The sequence below is a fragment of the Blennius ocellaris genome (assembly GCF_963422515.1).
Source record: "Blennius ocellaris genome assembly, chromosome: 5".
Lineage (NCBI taxonomy): Eukaryota > Metazoa > Chordata > Actinopteri > Blenniiformes > Blenniidae > Blennius > Blennius ocellaris.
The window spans coordinates 12,785,778-12,806,652 of record NC_137654.1 but is presented as its reverse complement, the minus strand read 5'-3'; the positions used below and the strand labels follow the sequence as shown (position 1 = coordinate 12,806,652).

At 42.5% G+C, this 20,875-nt stretch overlaps 1 protein-coding gene across 3 annotated transcripts in view; it reads left to right on the top strand.

Annotated features, from left to right (window-relative positions):
• LOC308130180 (helicase ARIP4-like) overlaps positions 1 to 20,875 on the top strand; it is a 36,595-nt gene that overhangs the window by 7,442 nt on the left and 8,278 nt on the right. For all 3 annotated transcript variants that reach the window (XM_080496395.1, XM_080496393.1, XM_080496394.1), the window contains exons 2-13: positions 11,524 to 11,767; positions 13,251 to 13,384; positions 13,550 to 13,708; positions 17,758 to 17,984; positions 18,078 to 18,260; positions 18,507 to 18,640; positions 19,249 to 19,445; positions 19,563 to 19,766; positions 19,870 to 20,008; positions 20,090 to 20,267; positions 20,389 to 20,607; positions 20,712 to 20,830. In XM_080496395.1, coding sequence (XP_080352521.1) covers positions 11,524 to 11,767; positions 13,251 to 13,384; positions 13,550 to 13,708; positions 17,758 to 17,984; positions 18,078 to 18,260; positions 18,507 to 18,640; positions 19,249 to 19,445; positions 19,563 to 19,766; positions 19,870 to 20,008; positions 20,090 to 20,267; positions 20,389 to 20,607; positions 20,712 to 20,830 — 2,137 coding nt within the window. The remainder of the gene's footprint in view (positions 1 to 11,523; positions 11,768 to 13,250; positions 13,385 to 13,549; positions 13,709 to 17,757; positions 17,985 to 18,077; positions 18,261 to 18,506; positions 18,641 to 19,248; positions 19,446 to 19,562; positions 19,767 to 19,869; positions 20,009 to 20,089; positions 20,268 to 20,388; positions 20,608 to 20,711; positions 20,831 to 20,875) is intronic.

Genomic DNA, 20,875 nt, shown 5'->3' with positions numbered 1-20,875 from the left:
TGTGTCTGTCTGCCTGTCTGCCTGTCTGCCTGTCTGCCTGTCTGCCTGTCTGCCTGTCTGTCTGTCTGTCTGTCTGTCTGTCTGTCTGTCTGTCTGTCTGTCTGTCTGTCTGTCGCGACGCAGTGCATCCTTGTGTGTCCACGAACAGGACGTGAGGTTCTTGGGAACATGCTGGTTGTGTAACAGCCAGCGGCAACAGTTACATAAGCGTCCCTTCTCGTCCGGCGCGACGATGGCCTGTCTGTCTGTTCCGGAGCAACTTTCAATCCCAGTGTGTGTGTGTTTCTGTGTGTAGTCACTGGAAAGGCTAATAGGACACTTAAAAAAAAAAAAAATGAGGTTGTCTCATTGTGAGCTGCAGCCTCCTGAGGCGTCCTCTCGAGCCAAACAAATGAGAAGTTTTGGGTGTTGCATGTTCCCATTCTTAAAGCAGCCCACTGACCCCGTTAATACATTCCTCCTTGGGCCATCGCCACTTTTTTTATTTCTACCTTCCACCACCACACTTACATTTTCTCACAAGCACTTTGTTGGTGCTGGAAGCTGTCGCTCAGATAAAATCAGCAGCTTTGGCTTTTGATGTTTGCTGACTTCCTTAATGACTTGAAACTTCTTTGGCTTCAATCTGGTGAGCAGTTTTTGAACAGAGTTTGATAATGGATCTAGCTTACAGGTTGGTGATTTCATGAGGCATTATTGATACCCAGAAGCGTCAAAGTGATTCCTTCAGTGACATAATAGTCTTCAAATTTATGACCCTTCTTTGTAGTGCTCGTTCTGCTGAGTTATGACCACAATAAATGTTAAAGGCTGTCTTTGCAAATGTATTTTTCCATGTTGTTGTAAGCAGTCTGGCCTTTAAAGTTTAAACAATCACGTTTTTACCATCATAGCTTGAGAAGTTTCATGGGTTGTTAAATGGAGTTTTGCTTCAGCGTCTCGGTGCGATGCACAAGTTCAGGTTTTAACCCAGTACAATGATATGAATTGATCATCGGAAACTTGAGTTAGTAGGATCGTTTGCTCAGTCACAACTTCTCCTTCAGTCAAGTCACAGAGCGTCCTCATGTCATGACCAACGAACATAGTGTACATTGTGATGTGCAAGTCTGCTCCGTGAAGGAGCAGACTGTCAGACTACCGGTAATTATACCTGTGAAAGACTGCAGCATACTGAATGATACTGTATCCCAAATACATATCATTTGGAGGCAATTGTGTAACGGGGGAGGATCAGCGATTGCCACTGAGCACGCTTGGACTTGCACACGGATGTGGGTCATAAGGTGAAAATGAAAGAGAAAGCGAAGGGCCGAGGAGCAGAATAAGGTGGCATATGAGAAGAGCAGAAGTGTGGAGGAGGAAAGAAGTTTGAGAAACTCCCAAGCTCAGACTCAAAGGTTCAGACTGTTAATTGATCAGGGGGAGGTTGAAGAGAAGGTGTTGGCAGGTAGAGCCAAAAGCCATGGAGAGGAGAAGAGGTGGGAGAGAACAAGAGACGGCGGAGACGGTGTCACCCGGTTATTTCATGCATTTCAGAAATGTGATCAACGCCTTTTGTAGAACAGGGAGCTGATGTGTGTCTGTTCGTCACGTATATTGAGGACAAGCAACCTGTACTTTCACTTCCTGGACCCACCTTGTCCCGTCTCTGCTTTCTTGGAACTTTGTGCAAAAATGTTCCTGATTGTGGTACACTCAACATGGCCGCCGTACTCAAAAGCCCCCCAGACCGTCAGAAAAGTGTTGCTAGATATTGTCTGCATCAATTTTGATTTTTAAAAGTTGTGGGCCTTAAAGGGGCCGTATTTAAAATGTCATTTATGTGTAAAAGATGGCAGCGTTGAGTCATTGTAGCGCCAGCTGTGATGCAAGTCGCAATGACTCCCCCCCCCCCCCCCCCCCCCCGGAGGTAACTTAAGAAACATCAGCAGTCTTTCTGCTGAAGGCTGTGAGGTCTCTCACTATCATATGATGACACCACACATTTACTGTACATAATAACAAGGAGAGCAGCAGAGGGTTAAATAAAACCGGTGTCCTCGGTCTCTGTTGAACCACTAATCATCTGCAGCCACCCCACAGCCTCCGATTCTAACTGAAGTTATGTTTTTAACTGACTATTGGCTAATGAGTAACTCGCACACAGCATTTCCGATTTTCGCAGAAATATACCCCGAGTCAAATAAGCAAAAACTAACTTTCAATAAACCGGTTTTGGAGTGTGACCACAGAAATTTAGTAAAACGGGGAGAAACGCTCAAGAATCTTCTGCTGAAATAAAGTGGTGGAAAAACCTTGGCTGGGAAATGGTCAAGACTTACCGCCAAAAGTAACTATAAAAGTGAATGACTCTTTAACACAATTGATCAAGATTAGGAGATGATGTTTTTCCTGCTGAGAACACATGTGCCTTCGGTTTTGCTTAGAACAATGTTTGGATTTCATTTTTACATCAAGACTCCCACAAACTGACCTCTCGATGCCGTTACAAAAGTCAAGCGTTACACAATTCTCATTCACATTTTCCAAAAAACATGTTGGATAACCGCAAATGAATAGCTATATTTATAATTCCTGGAAAATAGGGACACAAAATTGATTAATGTTGACTCATCCAGCTGAGACCTTCTGTAACTTTGTTTTGCCCAATGTGCTTAAATGAACAGTTTGAATTCTCGTTCATGGTGAATTCTGGATCAATTTCGTTCTGGTTTACTTCCTGGAATCCCCCACGCACGCACACACGCACCCGCGCGCGTGTTGAATAACCCAACATTGCGTCCTCTGTTACGTGTGTGTTTGTGACGTGGAGGATTCTCCAGCTGTGTAGTAGTAAAATGTCAGCCGTCATCCGTAATCTGCTTACATCGAAAAGAGGGCGGGAGACGGGGTACGACACGGACAGACTGTCCACTTCGCTCGCTTTATTTATCCCTCGCGTTTCGGTCAGTGACCCAAAAAAACCAACAAAAAAAAAAAGGAGCTGCAGACATTGAGAAATGTTGGTGGAAAGATCCAGATGTGAATGTACACAACAACAGAGTCTTCGTTCATTAATTCGGGGCGTCTCATCACTTGTGTGTGAATGTTATACACTCTGGCCTGGTGACGCAAAGCAGCCTGGTATTTAGGTCAAGTACTCAGGCTGGACCCAATATTTCCTGTGTGTGTTTGTGTGTTCTTGTCCTTTGCTGTTGGTGAGGGCATCGTCCCGATGAGGCTGCATATCGACCTTATGTTCCACTGTGGAGACACAAACATTGAGGTCCGATAAATGCGAGGATGACACTATTTTAGGTGAAAACTTGCTGGAATGTTGGACTGTGACAGGCGTGAAGGCTTAGTTTCGATCGTTGGTTTTCTTAGCGTGGGCCGACTTCCCCTGGGGGGGCACCAGAGAACTTCAGAGGGGGTTCAGATCGGCTAAAGGTTATGTTTTTATCCATGTGTATTTATTTATTTATTGGTATGTATGTATATATGTCTCGGGTACTTTACCAACTTTTACCAAAAACTATTAATGCAAATGTATTTATTTACGGTGCTGTATTAATCCCCAGAGGGGAAATTCCTTTCCGAATTGTCCCGTCGGTATTGCATGAACGATTCAGGGACGATTTGTCCTCATCCAAGAAACAATCCATGAGATTTTGTGAGTGAACAGATCATGGGGAGGTAAGATATTCACTCCATTGTCGACACACTGGGGCTCCGCTGCGAGCCGTCCATCACGGCTGAAGCTACCATTATCCGTCTGCGATCGCACTGGCACTCTCTGCTGCCCAGCCCCCTTCTCCACTCTCAGCCAATCACATGCCAGTGTTAAGTCACACGAAAGAGTTCAAACCAACAAAACCTAATTTAACCTTAACATTGCAAGGTGGCGTTGGCAGTAAAAACTGTTTACATTGGAAATATAATAAAGGCCAATGGTTATGACACAGTCTATATATAAAGACCAAAGTAAAAACTAGTGCAAAAGACTTCTATTACATGTTTCTACATGTTTCTTTGTGGGTCGCAGGGAAGTTTAGCACACTCCTGGCTTGCGTGTGCATGTGTATGTATCAGCTTGCATCAATGGTCTGAAACCCTATCTTCTAGATGCAAACCACTCTCACGCACGTAATTGATCATTAGTTTATTACATTCATTTTAGCCGCTCAATTGAAGAAAATTCTACAGAATCCTGGCTGGAGATCTTTGTCAGTACTGTTTGTAGTAGTTCTGGGTAGAATTGCCCAGAAAGAAAAAGTGATTGGTGGATATTACAGATTGCAATCTCGACAGTTGTTTTGAGCACAAGAACATCTGTCTGTTGGCCTTTTTTCTCCTCTGAAAATCAACCACAGATTACAAGAACTCTGTGCAGTCATTCAACTGTTTTCATCACCGTATCAAAGATTGAACTCAACCATGACAGGAGTTAGATTAGTTTCCCTGCGAGAGGTATTCAAGGGTTTTCAACCCTGAGTGGAAGCTTGTCTGCCCACTGAGGCTAAAGACACATGAGGGTTTTCATCTGGTGGACTCCTTTCCTCACTGAAGGAGGCTAAAATGCTTTGGCTTCCACATTCACCCTTGCCACTCTGCATTTGAATCTTTCCCGTTTGTCGTCCTCGTCTTTCCCGTCTCCGTGATACGGACACACTCGAGGGACCGGGCGCTTATTTGACACGCGGAGAGCCCCCGCATGGTTGCGGTGTTATGTTCGTCAGCACAGTTTCAAAAGTTATGTAAACACTTAACATATACGTCGATGCGGTTACGCAACCCCGCTGAAGACGCTTTCCCATCCGGATCCCCGCTGTGGAGACACACACACAGTCTCCTGCCCCGGATTCTGTTGCCAGGGGCTTCACATTTTTTTGAGTCGCATATCTCCCAAGTACATGTTGTCTTGTTTTCGTCGAGAACTCTTAACCCAAAGGGTGCGTCCCACCAAACAAATTAATGGCTTAGAAAATATGCTGCGGGTGCGGTCTCGTCCGCGACACTTACTGACTCCTGATGACTCAGCGATTCATGGAGACACTTCATTACTTTCTCCCTCCACTCTGCCTGTATCTGCCACAGCCGGGGTCGAGCTCTCACCTGCTTTCACACTTTGTTGTTTTTCACTTTCTCCTCATCACTCCCAGTGGAAAGTTTGATTCGGTCACCTAGCGACAGTCTGCTCAACCACCTCTCATGTTCACCTCATGATAACACCTCGGAGAGCATCGTACATACTGCAAGTGTCGGTTTTATATTAGGTGTCCAGGTTTCAGGAGCTGAATTTAAACTTGTAACATGTAATTACTGTGTGTGAAGCTGACATTAAGCCTCCATTCTGGGGACTTGGAATTATAGTTTCGCACAACTTTGCAAGTGAGATGAGCGATGCAGATTTTTGCAGTAAAATTGCGATTGTTTTTTTTGTTTTTTTCCCTAAAATGACGAATTATTAGGAAGCATTAGATTTAATAGAATGAATCTTCATACCCACAGCCAGAGCTGTATGTATGAGTAATTCAAGTGTTCGTTGTTAAAAAGTACAACATTCAAATGCAATTTAACTGCAGGCATTCACATTTAAATCTCAACTTCTCACAGTTATCGAGTCGTAGGAAATTCCAACAACAGGCTCTCAAACAAGTTCTCTTTACATCCCTGCAAACATCTTGGAATTCCAAGTTCAGATGGCTTCTGGAATGCTACAAGTGGTTTTCATGTATATGTGTTTGTTTTAGTCTACCTATCTTTTCCAACCAAAAAGTTCTTGCTAAAACCCACACATTTCTTAATAATGTTCCTGGTAAGGTGGCATTGTTGGGGAAAAAGGTGGCTCAAACCCGGCATCGGGAACCAACAGGAGTTGTTATGCAGGAGCTGTTTATTATCTGCTGGGATCGAGGTGACGAGTGTAAAAAAAAAAAAAAAAAAAGGGAAAAAAAGTGTTTTGGATACAGTTGCGTTCTTTGTAGCGTTATATAATGTGCCAATATGTCTGGGTTCCAATTAACCAATGGCATTTTTCTATTTTGATTGGAGCGGTGCCAGACTTGCGTCACCCCCCCATTGTTTGCGCGGCACCCAAAGACATGCCAGTGTCTATTTGTTTTGCGGGATTCTAGAGAAGCTTTCAGCATCTTGGCTCCTCTGTGAAAAGTATTGAACAATTCCTCGGTTATGCAACTTATTTTGTGCATTTGCTCAAGTGCGTTGTGTAACCGCTCAGGTCATGAAGCGGTGAGATTCTCTTCAAGGTGTGTGTGTTTGAAAGTCTGTATTTCAGTCTGTATCCGTGCATTTTGACTCATGTATGAAACACAAGGTGCTCAGACATGAGGTTTTCATTTATTTAGCTCAAATCACAGCTTCACGTTCAACTTGACTCGTCCCACATTTTCCTAAACTAAACTCGGCACCCAAAAAAAGAAAAAAAGGTGACAATTACATAACAGGGATGCGATGAGAGAGATGGACAATGGATATGTATGTTTCAGGTTTTGAAGCCTGTTTTGTGCACGTTCACCTGAAAAGCACTTGCGCAAAAGATATTCAGTCTGGAATGAAACAGAATCAAGTGGTTTTCCTGGAAGCCAACTTGTATTTTCACTATTTAACAATAGTGCTCAAGTTACTCACATCACTCCAGAGTGTTATTCACCTTATTTTATTTAAAGAAAAAGTTAATCCGCTTCACCTTGATCATCTCTGCAGTATTTTTCCAATTGATTGAAACAGTTTTTCACGACAGTTGGCTCAAGGAAAAAGCACATTTTCACCAATGTCAGTTACTCGCCTCATATTTCAAGTACTAATTAAATTAATGTGTGATCCAGTTTGCAAATGGCAAAGTGATTTGAAATTGCTTTTAGCCGAATGTGCTCATCCTGAGACATTTCTTAGTTAAAAAAAAAAAAATATTAAAGTGGTTGTTAAATGTTTATGCTCTTTAGATCGCTTCAGCCAATCTGCTAATGGCCTCTTCTGCTGCATCCTGCTCTCATTCTCATGTTACTTGAAGCAGAAATATCTTTCCATAAGAGGAAACAGGTGTGCCGCTGCACCTCATTATTGTCACCGTCGTCTTCGAGAGGGTTTTTAAGCTTTTTCTCGTGTTCGGACAAAGACTTCGTGCTAAAACTGAAACAAGCAGCAGATACACTGGCCCACCAGTCTTTAATGAAAACAAGACAATGGATCAGGTCACGATGTGACTCAAGTACTTTCTAGCTGAAAACAGATCACACTGCAAAATATTGAGACGTCAGCATCTGAAATACACACAAACGTCTCAAAAGCAGGTGTTACAGGAACAGCCGGTCGAGACAGGTGGTTTCTCTCTCTCTCTCTCTCTCTCCCTCTCTCTCTCTCTCTCCTTCTCTCTCTCTCTGCATTTCAGGAACTGTTATGTAACTGTTCTGTAAGGTGGTGTTGGAAAGATGAGCTTGATGGAATCGTGGCTTGATTGTGTAAGTCTGTGAACCTCTGTCCACTAAAATAAAATGATTTCTTTACTATTTTAGAAAACACAATCCTTGATGGCAGCCGTGATATCGGTGAAAGCCGGAGGACAGACGCCACAGCCCTCTCTGAACTCCCAGTGGGGGGGGGGGTGTTCCCATTTTCATCTCTTCTCATGTTTTCATTTGGCAACATCACATTTACATAGAAAAACAAAGGGGACACAGTTTTGGCATGTCTTGTGACTGGAGGTTACAAACAGAGTTGGATTTACAGTTTCATCCCTCTGAATAACTCCAACTGGAAGAGGTGTGATTCTTGAACTTATGGTTGTTGCAGCATGTATGTGTTTAGAATCAGGTATCAATAGTTCAGATAAGAAAACAAGATGGGTTTTCAGCAATTAACTCAAACTTATGTTACAGACCGATTTGGTTTCTCCAAACTTTTACGGGCCTAAACACTAAGAAATGGTCAGAAAATAAACACATTAAACCGCTGCTGTTTTTAGATGATTTAAAAAGGGCATTGCACTGATGTTCGCTTAATGATTTTCTTTCTTGAAGCATGTTGAATGCAGTTTGTATTATCTCCAGTCTGCATGCATACTAGAGGTTGTGTCGCACAGTGTTTATAGCCACAGTCACAAAAGGGTACTAAAACCTTATATTCTACTGAGTGGATTTTAAGATAATTCACTGAATAGGAGAGAGCTTTGACCTCCTCTTTTTAGCATTCATCCTGAGGGGGATGTTTGCTTCAAATTTACATCCATTAGTTGTGGGACGATTTCTCTGACAAAAAAAAGGGTGGTTTCATAATGGAGTCATTAGGCGTCAAGACCGAAAAGAGTCCTGGCAATCCATCAATATTTTTTTGAGATCCCACCGATCAGTGCTATCAAGCAGCCACTCTACCAAAAAAGATAAAATTACTGCAAATGCCCGGAGAGCACACATTCTGTATTGGTTTGAACGTAACACAACCACGACTATAAAATGATCCTCAGTCTAAAACTAAATGTTGATCATGAAAACAAACACAATTAAATGGCTGTTACTGTTTTTTGATACTCATAGCGGACCATGGACAAACACATAAGCGTGCACGTGTTCAACAACTTCAACAAACGTCTCTGAAGTGAGCTTTCACGCTCCGCTTTCACCCGTTCCTTCCCGAAGCTCGTCATCCTTGCTGTCACACAAAGTTCTTGAGATGCACTTCAAAGCAGGGGTGTCAAACACAAGGCATGTGGGTCAAAGCCAGCCTGCAAGACACTCCAATGGAGCCTGCAAAACCACCAAGCAAATTTTAAAAATGTCAAAAAAATATATATATATATTTTTTTTTAAATAAATATCTTAAGAGAAGCATAAAGCAACAGCTATAGGAGATGTTTATGAAACTTTTCACCCTATTTTTGCACCAGAAGATTTCGTTAAAATTGGCTTCATTATTTTCTGTAGTAATTGTTCAACTTTGTGAAAATATAGACATTTTTTATCATATATACTCTGTGCCACAACAAAGAAACGAAGTCTTGTTATTCTGCAGTGTTCTCCTCTCACTAATTTGATCATCTCAACTCTTACAAATAAATAGCTGTAAAATCTTCTATGGAGGCCCTCAAACTCTACACTGGTAATCTGGTACATGCAGATGTCCAGATAGGTTCATCTGGACATCACCAGGGGGAGCTGGATGAAAGAGGACAAATGTCCGCCTCGGTATTTGAAAGGCGAACCGAGCCGGTGTCATTAGCAGGCGGATCAAGAAGTTTGTTATCACATAGATGGACTGAAGAGGCGTTTTATGTAAGTTGTTTTTGAATTCACAGTGATGAGCTCATCACCAGCCTCCAAGCTCCATTATGTATCAAGGGTGTGTGTGTGTGTGTGTGTGTGTGTGTGTGCGTGTGTGTGTCTGTGTTCCCACTTTCTCATAGTGAACACACACACACACACAGACTTGCCAGGTGTCATGCAGTGACCGTGTCTTGCCTGCATTTCTTTTCAAGTCGAAACAAAAAATTGTGTGTGTCTGTGCTTTGGCCGCATGTCGTCGTTTGTTCAGTTGTCTCAGGCAGGTTGTTGGCCAGACTGGCTAATGGGTGCGTGTGTGTTTGTTTTGGATATTTAGGAATTGATTTGCATTCTTGTGTGTGTGTGTGTGTGTGTGTGTGTGTGTGTGTGTGTGTGTGTGTGTGTGTGTGTGTGTGTGTGTGTGTGTGTGTGTGTGTGTGTGTGTGTGTGTGTGTGTGTGTGTGTGTGTGTGTGTGTGTGTGTGTGTGTGTGTGTGTGTGTGTGTGTGTGTGTGTGTGTGTTTCGTAAGCCGTCCATATTTATGATCCAGCTCTTACATAAGCCTCAGATCTGGTTCAGTGGGTTTCTGGCAGAACAACTAAGAAAGAGAGAGAGGAAGAGAAGGAGGAGAAGAAGATGAAGAGAGGTGAAATGCAGACAGATTGAGGGTAAATGAAACGGCGCAAGAACCAAATGCAAAAAAAAAAAAAAAGGGTTGACGTGAAAATTAAACCAGATGTATTATGTCGTTTTTAATATGTTGCAATAAGATGTGCTTCAGCTCAGACATTTCTTCATGCTGTTTTGAAAATGCAGTGCAGTTAATTCGTAATATGAATAGATTATAAAACCTAGGCTTTGACTGAAAACTGAATTAGAGCTTTGTTTGGAACTCCAAAAAAAGTAGTTAACTATTGGAAAATAAATTAATTGCAATTAACTACTCTTTTCATTCACTCATTCTTCATCAAGTCTATGCTATCACTGCTGAAACTATTTGACATGGAAGATCTCACATCTGTAAGATGTTCCTCAGCTCCTCAGCACCATCAAAAACACAGTAATATTGAAGAACTGGCAGATATTAAAAGTTCAAGCTCTGAACAGCTATAAAATTGAAATGGCCTGAACGTCATAGGAGGTTATAGATATCTGGGATGTCTGGGACACATTAGATGTTGTAGTTCTACAAAAGTACTCCAGGTCTTGAATTATCCAGAAGTATAGATGCATATCTTAAAAAAAAACAACTGCTGATTCAACGTTTTTGCATTAGCGAACTTAAAGTACAGCTTCTGAAATGTACTTGAATACCAAAGCAAAAAGTCATTATGACTTAACTATTGATCGTATGAATGAATTTACATGACCTGGTACCACCACTGTATGAATAGTCATCTTAAAGTACAAAATACCACAAAAATGTACTGATCTTTGAAGCTGAGCTTATTTGAAATAAAATACCTTAAAGTAAAATATTAGTTTGTACACGGCGAAAGCTTTGCAAGGTATCTTTTAAAAGTTAAAACTTCAGGCAGGCCCATATTGAACCTGGGCAAAACCAACGAAGGAATGAAGCTGCATGTAAAACGCAGCTGAGTATTTCAAACTGGCTGTGAGTATTTGCCCGTTCATTTGATTGTTCATTACCGGCCTCTTGTTCACTGGCAGTAATTGACCGGTGTGCACATCGAAGTGACGGTTTTCAGTGGCACATGGAGGTGAGACCAGGATGCAGTCGTTTTCATCCTCTGGGCTTTAATGAGTTTATCACCCGTGTGCCTTTTTTTTTTATTTTTTAGACCGATCGAGCGTCAGTGACATGAGCATTATGAGCCTGTTGTGACTTTGGAGGCAATACATTACATTACATGTTAAGTAGCTTTTGTTGGGTTTTGTTGTTGTTTCAAATGTTTCTTATACCTTTTCTTGCTGTGTTTTTGCAGATGGGACATTGTTTACTAGTTGATGACACTACATACACTCATTTGGCAGATTGTAAAATGCCTTTCATTGAGTTGAGGCAGGTTAAACTCTTTCAATAAAGAAGAAAAACCATTCAGTGCTGTATTAAAGACGGAAAAGTTGAATCGCTCAAGCTTGTATTTGTAGATTCGGTGTCGGATCGGTTGCAAAAAGTCACACATTGCGTGCCGCGTATAGCTTTGACAATGCTCTTTAGTTTTTTTACATTTTCTTCCAGTTATTGATCACTCCCCACTCTCTCTCTCTCTCTCTCTCTCTCTGTCCCTCCTTCCTCTCACAGACCAGCCCAACAGCGCCCCCTTCAGCTCCGAGAATGAGGCTCAGGGCGGCGACCCGGCAGCGTGGCAGTGCACCCCCCCGCCATCTACCTCACCGTCGGCGGAGACGCCGGCCCACCCTTCCTCGTCCAAGCCCGTGTCCAGACCCCACTCCAGGCCGGCCAGCCAAAGCCCCTCCCCCCCCTCCAGCCTGACGGGAACCAAGAAGAGGAGCTCCAAACCCTCACACATGAGACGCAACATTAGGTAGCGTGCCCACCGCCTTCACGGCAGATTCAGAAGTGACCTTCTGACCCCGGAAGAGTTCAAGCTCCCACGCAGAATTAAGATCCCGTTTCCATGAAGTGCGGCTATAATTGTCCTTGGGACACCAGCGGCTGCGAAATCCAAACTCTTTTCTCCTGACACAGGTTCACAGAAATCACTACGATAAACGTTCATGATGATTCATCACGCTATGACCATGCACGTTCCTCTTCATCTACCCTGTGTGTCTTTAATACTCCATCAGAAAACTAACAAATACACATGTCCTGGAGTCACATAATTTGTTTTATTGCTTACGTTTCTTTTATCTTTGCTGCAAGACTGTAAGCCGCATATAAAAGAGTCTGACTCATTGCATGTCGAGCAGAAGCCAGTCGACCGCGAGATAAAAGGGATTACTGCGCAATCCCCACATTGGTGCTGACGGGCAAAATAAACCAACATTCACTCCGCTTATTCAACATTTATTGTGTTTCAAACAACCATTGTTGGCCAGATAATGGGATTCTTCGCATTTCTACTGTGTATATATATATATATATATATATTTCTTTTCTATTTTTTTTTCTCCTTCTCTTGCCTCATCCTCAGATTTCACGCTCATTTCGTGGAACTGCAGTTTCATTCCTGCAGGCTGCCAATAAACACGATATCACGACGTGCTTGTACAAGACAAGATCTGTACAAAATGATGCTTTTAATCCCCTGCCTCATTGAGAAGATTATTTTATTTTATTTTATTATAAGAGTTATTTTATGTATTTGTCAGCACGGGTCAGTAAGTTGTTTTTTTTTACCGCATTTAGTTATTAAGCCTTTACTATTTAGCTATTTTTTGGTTCCAATGACTTGTAGAATCCAGTAGAAAGAGTCTGTCTCTTGTAAGGAAAACAAGAGCAGTTTTAAGAGTAAAAAGTCTGTCGTAAAGTAACTTATTATTGGAAGGCTCAAGTGATTATTAAAAATGATCATATACATACTAAATATGGTCATTCAGTGACCTTCTTCATTTGAGTGTAATTTGTGACTTGTTGGAGACAGAAAAAGTCCAAACAAAAGAAACATCCCAACCATCAACTTCTTGGCCAGCCTGTTTGCAGTTTACATTTTTTTTTAAAGCTTCTTTTCGGCTTTAGTTTATGTTCACTGCTAATGTTTGGCAAGTCTTATCAGCCCGTATTGCTGTTGGGTGTGTTTAGTAAAGCTTTTTGTTGAAACTCTATCAATGCTACTCTGAAATGCTACAAATGAGCTCCGTACGTTTCCACTTCAACCCAAAATTAGCCTAAAGATGCTAAAAAATAGTGTATGTGTTTATAGCTGAGACTCAAACTTCCCAAGAGTATATTTTAGGTTTAACTGACAAATAGTCCAAACAATTTTCTCGTATGAGAGGATCGGTGCGTTCCCCTCGTTCGATGCGGTCGTGTTTAAAATAAAGAATTTCTTTGTTTCTGTGCAGGAAGTTATTGAGGGAGCATCAGTTGGAGGCAGTGACCAAAGCGGCCCAGCAGGAGGAGCTGGAAAGAAGGCGTCGTCTGGAGCAGCAAAGAAAACAGGACTTCCCTGTACCACTGCTGCCTGAATACACCAGTGGTGAGAGCCGAAACACACACAAAGCACTTGTTTCTCCTTCAAACAGTGAATTCACACTCCAGACGTCATTTTTCTACGTCTTCGACGTCTCCCAATCACAGGTGTTTTGTTTTTTTTCCACTCTTCGATATCCCTCATTTCCTTGGTGTCTTGTCGTCTTCCCAGGCGATGTGATAAAGCGTGTATCGTCGTCATTGGTGTCGGCGGCGTCGCAGCCGGACGTGAAGTCGAGCCGGCAGGAGCTGCTCTGTCTGGACTCCAGCACCGCCAGCGAGGATGACGGCAAGGTGAAAGTCACCAGCTCGGAGAGCACGCACAAAAGAGGTCAGGAGAAGACACACACACACACACACACGCACACACACAGATCATATTTACACTTTATAGATAAATAAGGCAGGCGCTCCACCTTAAATGAGAGTTTTCCTCAAAAAAAGATATACTTTCATTAAAATAGAAGTTGGTTAACAAACAGCAACACATTTTTATTTTTTTTTTATGTCAACCACTCTGAATCCATGTATGTAATCGAATATTGACAGAGCAGCCTCGCTCGTCGCGGCTCTCAATCGCTCAGGTTTGACCTTTGACCTGTGGCGGTAGAAGTAGGCCAGTAGGTCATGACGACCAGATGACTGTGAGAACTGAGTGAGGGAGCTGGTCTATTATCACGTATCGTCCAGCTGTGTATTCTGAGCCATCCACAAAGCAATCAGGACCCGTAAATAAATCAGATGCTCATTCTGAAGATGCTTAAAGCCAAAGTGGAAGCTCTGATACCCTGTGTGAGGAGTCTTGTTACAGATGTGAACCCTCCCTCATTCATTTCTATTGGTCAACCACGGAGAGCCTCCGCACCTGGAATGACCTGCAGCAGGTGGTGGGGGAGGCGGCGCTCATCATGATATATGCTTCTTATGGACATTGACACTTGTTCTATGCTCTTTATCGTCCCTGCTTTGTAGAAATGAGAGAAGCTGCAGTTGTCAAAGATATACACATTTATGTAACACATTTATGTCCAATTTCAGACGTGCAATCTTTAACACCGATGACTTCATCTGATATTATGACTCCTGTTTTCACTTTTTAAGTGCCGCTTTCTGTTCAAGAAGCGATATGAGTGGAGCCGTAACGATAAAGTGAGATATTCAGCATCTGTTATTGAAGAGGTGCAACCACATGCTGCATGTAAGCAGTTTTAATGGCAATTTGAGCTTGGAGACGGTATGAATGACTATGAAGGCACCACGATCTGACTGTAATAAAACAGTACTTGCTATTTTGAAATATTTCTTCTTCTCTCGTTCACCAACCGCACAAAAATGTGTAATTGTTTTAATAATCTTAAAATTGAACTTTTTTTGCATAATTTTCCACATTATCAAATTGAGTAGTTGTCTTTGTGCATCATAACCTATGATTAAATCAATTTCTTCCACCGCTGGTGCATTTAAGTAACAGACCTAATGTGATTTCTGGCATGAGTGCAGTGTGAAAATGATTCCTGAGGACAACTTTGTTTAAAAAAAAAAAAAAAAAGACTTTACATCTTGTGCTGGGCTAGTTTTTACACTTGATGCCCTTCTTGCCAAAAATGGGATTCAACCTGGTTTCACACGCTCAATATCACAGTTAACCACACGAAAGGAAAAAGAAAAAGTAAAAAATATGTTTTTTATCTTTATTGATGCGCAAAACCTTCTTTGGTGTTGGCAGGAAGAATCATATGCACACTATAACTATTGTTGTCACTTGAGGTTTCTATAACTATTACTGCGACTACACCACTTAATCATGAACAATAATACAGTTGGTTAATCTAGAGTAAAAATAAACACAAATTACTTGGAACCTCTGAGTTGTCCTCATAGAGATGGAACAAGGCAGTCTGTAAGATATGATGAGAAAATACAGACATTTGCATTCAAATATATGGAATGAAATGTAAAAAGTCATCAGAAAATGGAAATAGAACTATTGAAGCAAAGCACAGATGCCTTGAAAATGTATTTAACCACGGTAAAGAAGTGCAAAACCTTCATAACTCACTGCATGTGGTAATCACTGAGGCAGTGACTTGCCACATTGAGTCATCTCGAGGAATCCTCACACCTCTGAAGCATTCGTGTCATAAAAGTCAACCAAAGCTGCTTCATGACAGCTGCGCATTTAATTAATAACACAAATTCATCGCCGCTGCATTAAAAAGTCATCAGTTTTGGACTTCCAGGGGAAAATAAACAAATGCAAGAAGTTAAGAGCGTCTCAATATCTAACTGATACTTTCAGTCGCAGCAGAGAGTGTGGTTGCTTTCAAAATGAGTTTCCGAAGCACGGTTACAGAAGATCTTTGAACAAGTTTAAGCAACTAAGATTAGAAATCCCCCTCACTTCCTGTCTGGTGAGTGCGCGCGTGTGTGTGGAGGGAGTTTTTTGTAGATTAGCTGCATCAGAATATTTAAAACCTTCACAGGGTACATCATGTACCCTTATTGCCTGAACACACACACACACACACACACTTGGAGTGAGCTCGGGGAGAAGGTTACATGGGCCGAACAAAGACAGATAAACTGTTGAATTAAAAGCTGTTTGAGGCAAAAGTGAAGAATGGAGAAGAAAAAAAAAGAAATGAATGGTGGACAGATGAAAAGAGTGTGTCTGTGGAGCAGATCAGAGTGGGTTTGTGGAGCAATAAAGCTGGCTAATCCTGGTTATGAGCCAGAACACACACGTCTGCGCACACACATAACGAACACACACATAACGAACACACACATACGCTCGCACCACAGTGGCACAGTGACATTTCTGGTTGGGGTTGCATAACCAGTCTCCCCCCTCCACTCTAATCCTACTTGTATAACCAGCCATTCACTGTGTTATATAAGCTCTCTCTCTATCTTTTTCGCACGCACGCACACACACACACACACACACACACACACACACACACACACACACACACACACACACACACACACACACACACACACACACACACACACACACACCTTTCCATCATGCCCTCACAGACTGCCAGCTTGTGTAACTTTCACCACTTGATACCGTTGACGTTGAAGTCCTTTTTTTAATCAGATATGGATTTCGGGCTTTTCCGTCTCACACACACAAACACACACACACACTTACACTTACGTGTTCGTCTTTTCAAGTCATGCAAGTAGTGACCATTTCCACATTTATTTAATATGAAGTATTGTGGGTGCAATTTCTTTTCCTTGTTTCTAATGAGCAAAAAAACTTTTTTATTTTGATTTGTCTTTAAATATATCAACCCAAATAAATGGTTTCAATGGAAGTCCAATTTTTCATCAACAATAAGATTTTCTACTCTTTGTAGAAAAAAGAAAAAGTGTGTGTTTAGACAAGGTAACTTTTTTGAAACTTGACACTAAATGCTGTCGGCGACACTAAAAAGTTCATGTGAAATTTTCATTTGATTGAAATCTTTTCTGATCTCTCGATAAATCAACAATTTTGGAAAATAAGCATTGAAATGTAATCATTTTGAGGCTCACGAAGCAGACAATTAATCACTTATTAGCAGCTCCATTTTCCATCCACCCATCTTTCATACCGTTATTAATCCAATTAAATTTCATCATTCTGAACGCACTCATACATTAATAGTAATCTTACTGTCAGTGTCAGATTTAAGTGTCCCTCCCTTGTGTAACATAAAGAGCTTGCAATACAAACACTTCTTTTAATCAATGTAGGACAAACTTCATTGTGAAAAAGATTTCCCGTATATTACCAAAAATCAAAGTCAAGCTTCCTCCATTATTTTTACTGAACATAAAAATAAAATATTTAGCACCTTTTTTTGTTCTGTGACTGTAGCTTATATGCAATGAAAATAAAAAATGTCAAGATATCAAAATATTTCATGAAACTAAATTCAAAGACCATAATTTTAACAATATAATGTATGCAGTGCAATGTAAAAATTATTTAAAACTTTAGTTTTAATGTCAAAAGGGGAGAAATAACTCCCTAAGCAATTTAATTGTTTAGGGAGTTATTTCTCCCCTTTTGACATTTAAAACTTTAGTTTTAATGTCAAAAGGGGAGAAATAACTCCCTAAACAATTAAATTGCTTTCAATTGTAAAGATCCATTCTTATATAAAAACTGCTATCTGCTTACTTACTTTTCTAAGGGAAGTTAATAAAGGCTTTATGGTCTTGTTTGTTTTCAGGTTATTTTGCTTGCTTTCATTATTTGGTATAGTTCCATAATACATCCAGTGTGTGTGTGTGTCGGGGGGGGTTAAAATACCCCAAGACAAAGATAACATGTTGAAACCACTTGTGACCATCTGACTCTCCTGTCACTCTGCCCAGACATCATAGATCTGAGCTCAGGCGAAGACGACACCGTCGTCCACATCACCAGTGAGTCCACCCACGAAGAGGAGGAGGCCGAGCCCAGCAGCGCGCACGCCAACGACGCCTTCAACCAGCCGGACGCACAGGGCCGGGTGCTAGTCAACCTCAACCGTCCAGCCGAGGAGGAGGAGGAGGACATTTTCCTGTTGCCTCAGCTGGCGCGAGCAGTCAAACCCCACCAGGTACCAAATCTGACCAGCGTTTATCCGCCGACTCAACTCCTTTGCTCCTGGCGGTGTCTCCTCATGCTCTGAACCCCCCCTCTCCGCCCTCAGGTCGGTGGAATCCGCTTTCTGTACGACAACCTTGTGGAGTCGGTGGAGAGGTTCCGCAGCAGCAGCGGCTTCGGCTGCATCCTCGCTCACAGCATGGGCCTGGGTAAAACGCTTCAGGTCATCTCCTTCATCGACGTCCTGTTCCGACACACCCGGGCTCACACCGTGCTCGCCATTGTACCCGTAAGTACCCAGTAATCATACACTGAAGCTCGGGATGTAAACACAAATAGTTATTCAGTAACTCCTGTAAATACGCGCCCATCAGTTGGTTTTCTAACCAGAGAAATTTCATCAAAATCTGAACTTTTTGTGATTAAAGCTACATTTCCACTCATTTTACAGCAATAACTAAATCATATTATCTTTTGATCAAGTCCTTGCAGATTTGGATTAACTTCAGTTATTGGTCTGCTTCTTTCCTCCCAGGTGAACACATTGCAGAACTGGCTGTCAGAGTTCAACATGTGGGTCCCGCCCCCGGAGGCGTTGCCCCCGGATACCGATCCCGCACTGGTCACGCCACGAACATTTAAGGTCCACATCCTCAACGACGAACACAAGTGAGTATATTATAATCCTCTCCATGCAGCCACCTGTGTTCTTTTACGTTGCTTTTCTATTTTGAATGGATTCAGGGAGAATAGAATCATGCAGATTGTTTCGTTCTCTCACACACACACTCACAGATCAGGACCAGAGAGGAAATGTTCCTTCTGTCTTTTGAAAGAAAAAAAAAAAAAGACTACGCTGACCTCGTGGCCCATCTCTGTGCTTAATCCCCATCTGTCAGAGCTTTCGTTACTACTCTCTGGTGCTCTTTTCCAAATCAGCTGCTTCAACCGGAAAGGTTCTCATGCTGGTGTCTGCGTGTGTGTGTGTCTAAGGAATGCTGGAACATGAGCATGCATAAGCATGATCTAGAAAGTGACACAGTGACCTCGTTTTCTGTATAGCTCAAACGCGTCAAGCTGACCTGACGTGTTTGAGAACAGTAACAAGCCTTTTGCTTCTACTGTTAAGCACTATGACGTCATATTGGAGTTAATTGTCAAAATATCACAAGCTGGTTAAATTAGCTGTACCATTCTCATACAAGATCATCTGCTCTAGTTACAATTTGTCTTCTCTTGTTTGCGTCTAAACTCATGCAATTTGTTCCGAAACACAGGAACACCGCAACCAGGGCCAAGGTGGTGGAGGACTGGGCTCGGGACGGCGGGGTGCTGCTCATGGGCTACGAGATGTACCGCCTTCTGTCTCTGAAGAAGAGCTTTGTGTCCGGAAGGAAGAAGAAGAGCAAGAAAACAGCAGGACCCGTCGTCATTGACCTCGATGAAGAGGACAGACAGCAGGAGCTACTGAAAGGTTAGTCACATTGAGGAGGAGGAGGAGGAGGAGGACATAACAGAGGAAGTAAACTCCAGATGGATGGTAAATGAAAACACTAAATAATGTAATTTCTAACCCAATAACCGCTTCCAGGTATTGAGAAAGCCTTGGCCAGGCCCGGTCCCGACGTGGTCATCTGTGACGAGGGACACCGCATCAAGAACTGCCACGCCAGCACGTCCCAGGCTCTGAAGAACATCTGCACCCGACGCCGCGTGGTTCTCACCGGCTACCCTCTCCAGAACAACCTCATCGAGTACTGGTGCATGGTGGACTTTGTGCGACCAGACTTCCTCGGTACGGAACAGGATTTTAGAGTTGACCCACAGGTCCATGTTGAGGTTAGAGTGTGATTTTACTTACAGCTTCCTGGTACATGGTCTCACTCTGGTTTTTACAGGTACCCGCCAGGAGTTCAGTAACATGTTTGAACGTCCCATTCTGAACGGGCAGTGTGTGGACAGCACACCTCAGGACATCCAGCTCATGAGGTACAGGAGTCACGTCCTGCACAGCCTGCTGGAAGGCTTTGTACAGAGGTGAGGGTCCACAATTCAAGACAGGATTTGGACTAAACATCTGTTGAATTTGCAAATCCTGACTTCTGCTCGTCTTTGCAGGCGCGGTCACGATGTCCTGAGGGACCAGCTGCCCTCCAAGGAGGAGCATGTGATCTTAGTGCGTCTGTCCCCCCTGCAGAGGGCACTTTACACCGAGTTTATGAACCGCTTCAGAGAGGCTGGAAACACAGGGTGGCTCAGCCTCAACCCGCTGAAGGCTTTTTGTGTCTGTTGCAAGGTACGGACTCATCAGATCTCTCTTTAATGTTTTGTTAAACGATCACATGAGCTTTAATCACGAACTGAAGTTCAGCTACAATTACTGAAAGATTTTTTGTTTTTTGTTTTTTTCTTCTTAGATTTGGAACCATCCAGATGTGCTGTTTGAGGCCTTGCAAAAGCAAAATCTGGCAAATGAACAGGACTTGGACCTTGATGACATCACCTCCACGGCACAAGCCCGATGCCCGACGGCACCCAATCAGAAGTCTAAGAACCTGGACAATCCAATCCCCATTGGTGGCCTGAGTCTGAACCAGCTGCAGGAGAAAGCCAACCAGGTCATCACCTATGAATGGGTACGTTTATGGACTGGAAGCCACTTCTGTGTATAACCTCACTTTGAAGTCCGCCTGTTGAGCTGATCGAGAGCCAGCGTAACCAGAATCTGTTCTCTCTGCAGGCAAAAGAGATCATGTGTGACTACAAGCCCGGCCTTCTGGAGAACTCGGCAAAGATGGTGCTGCTGTTCCACCTGATCGAGGAGAGTGTCCGGAAGGGAGATAAAATCCTGGTTTTCAGGTAAAAACAATTATATTCCTTCATAATTTTGTGAAAGGAAAGATG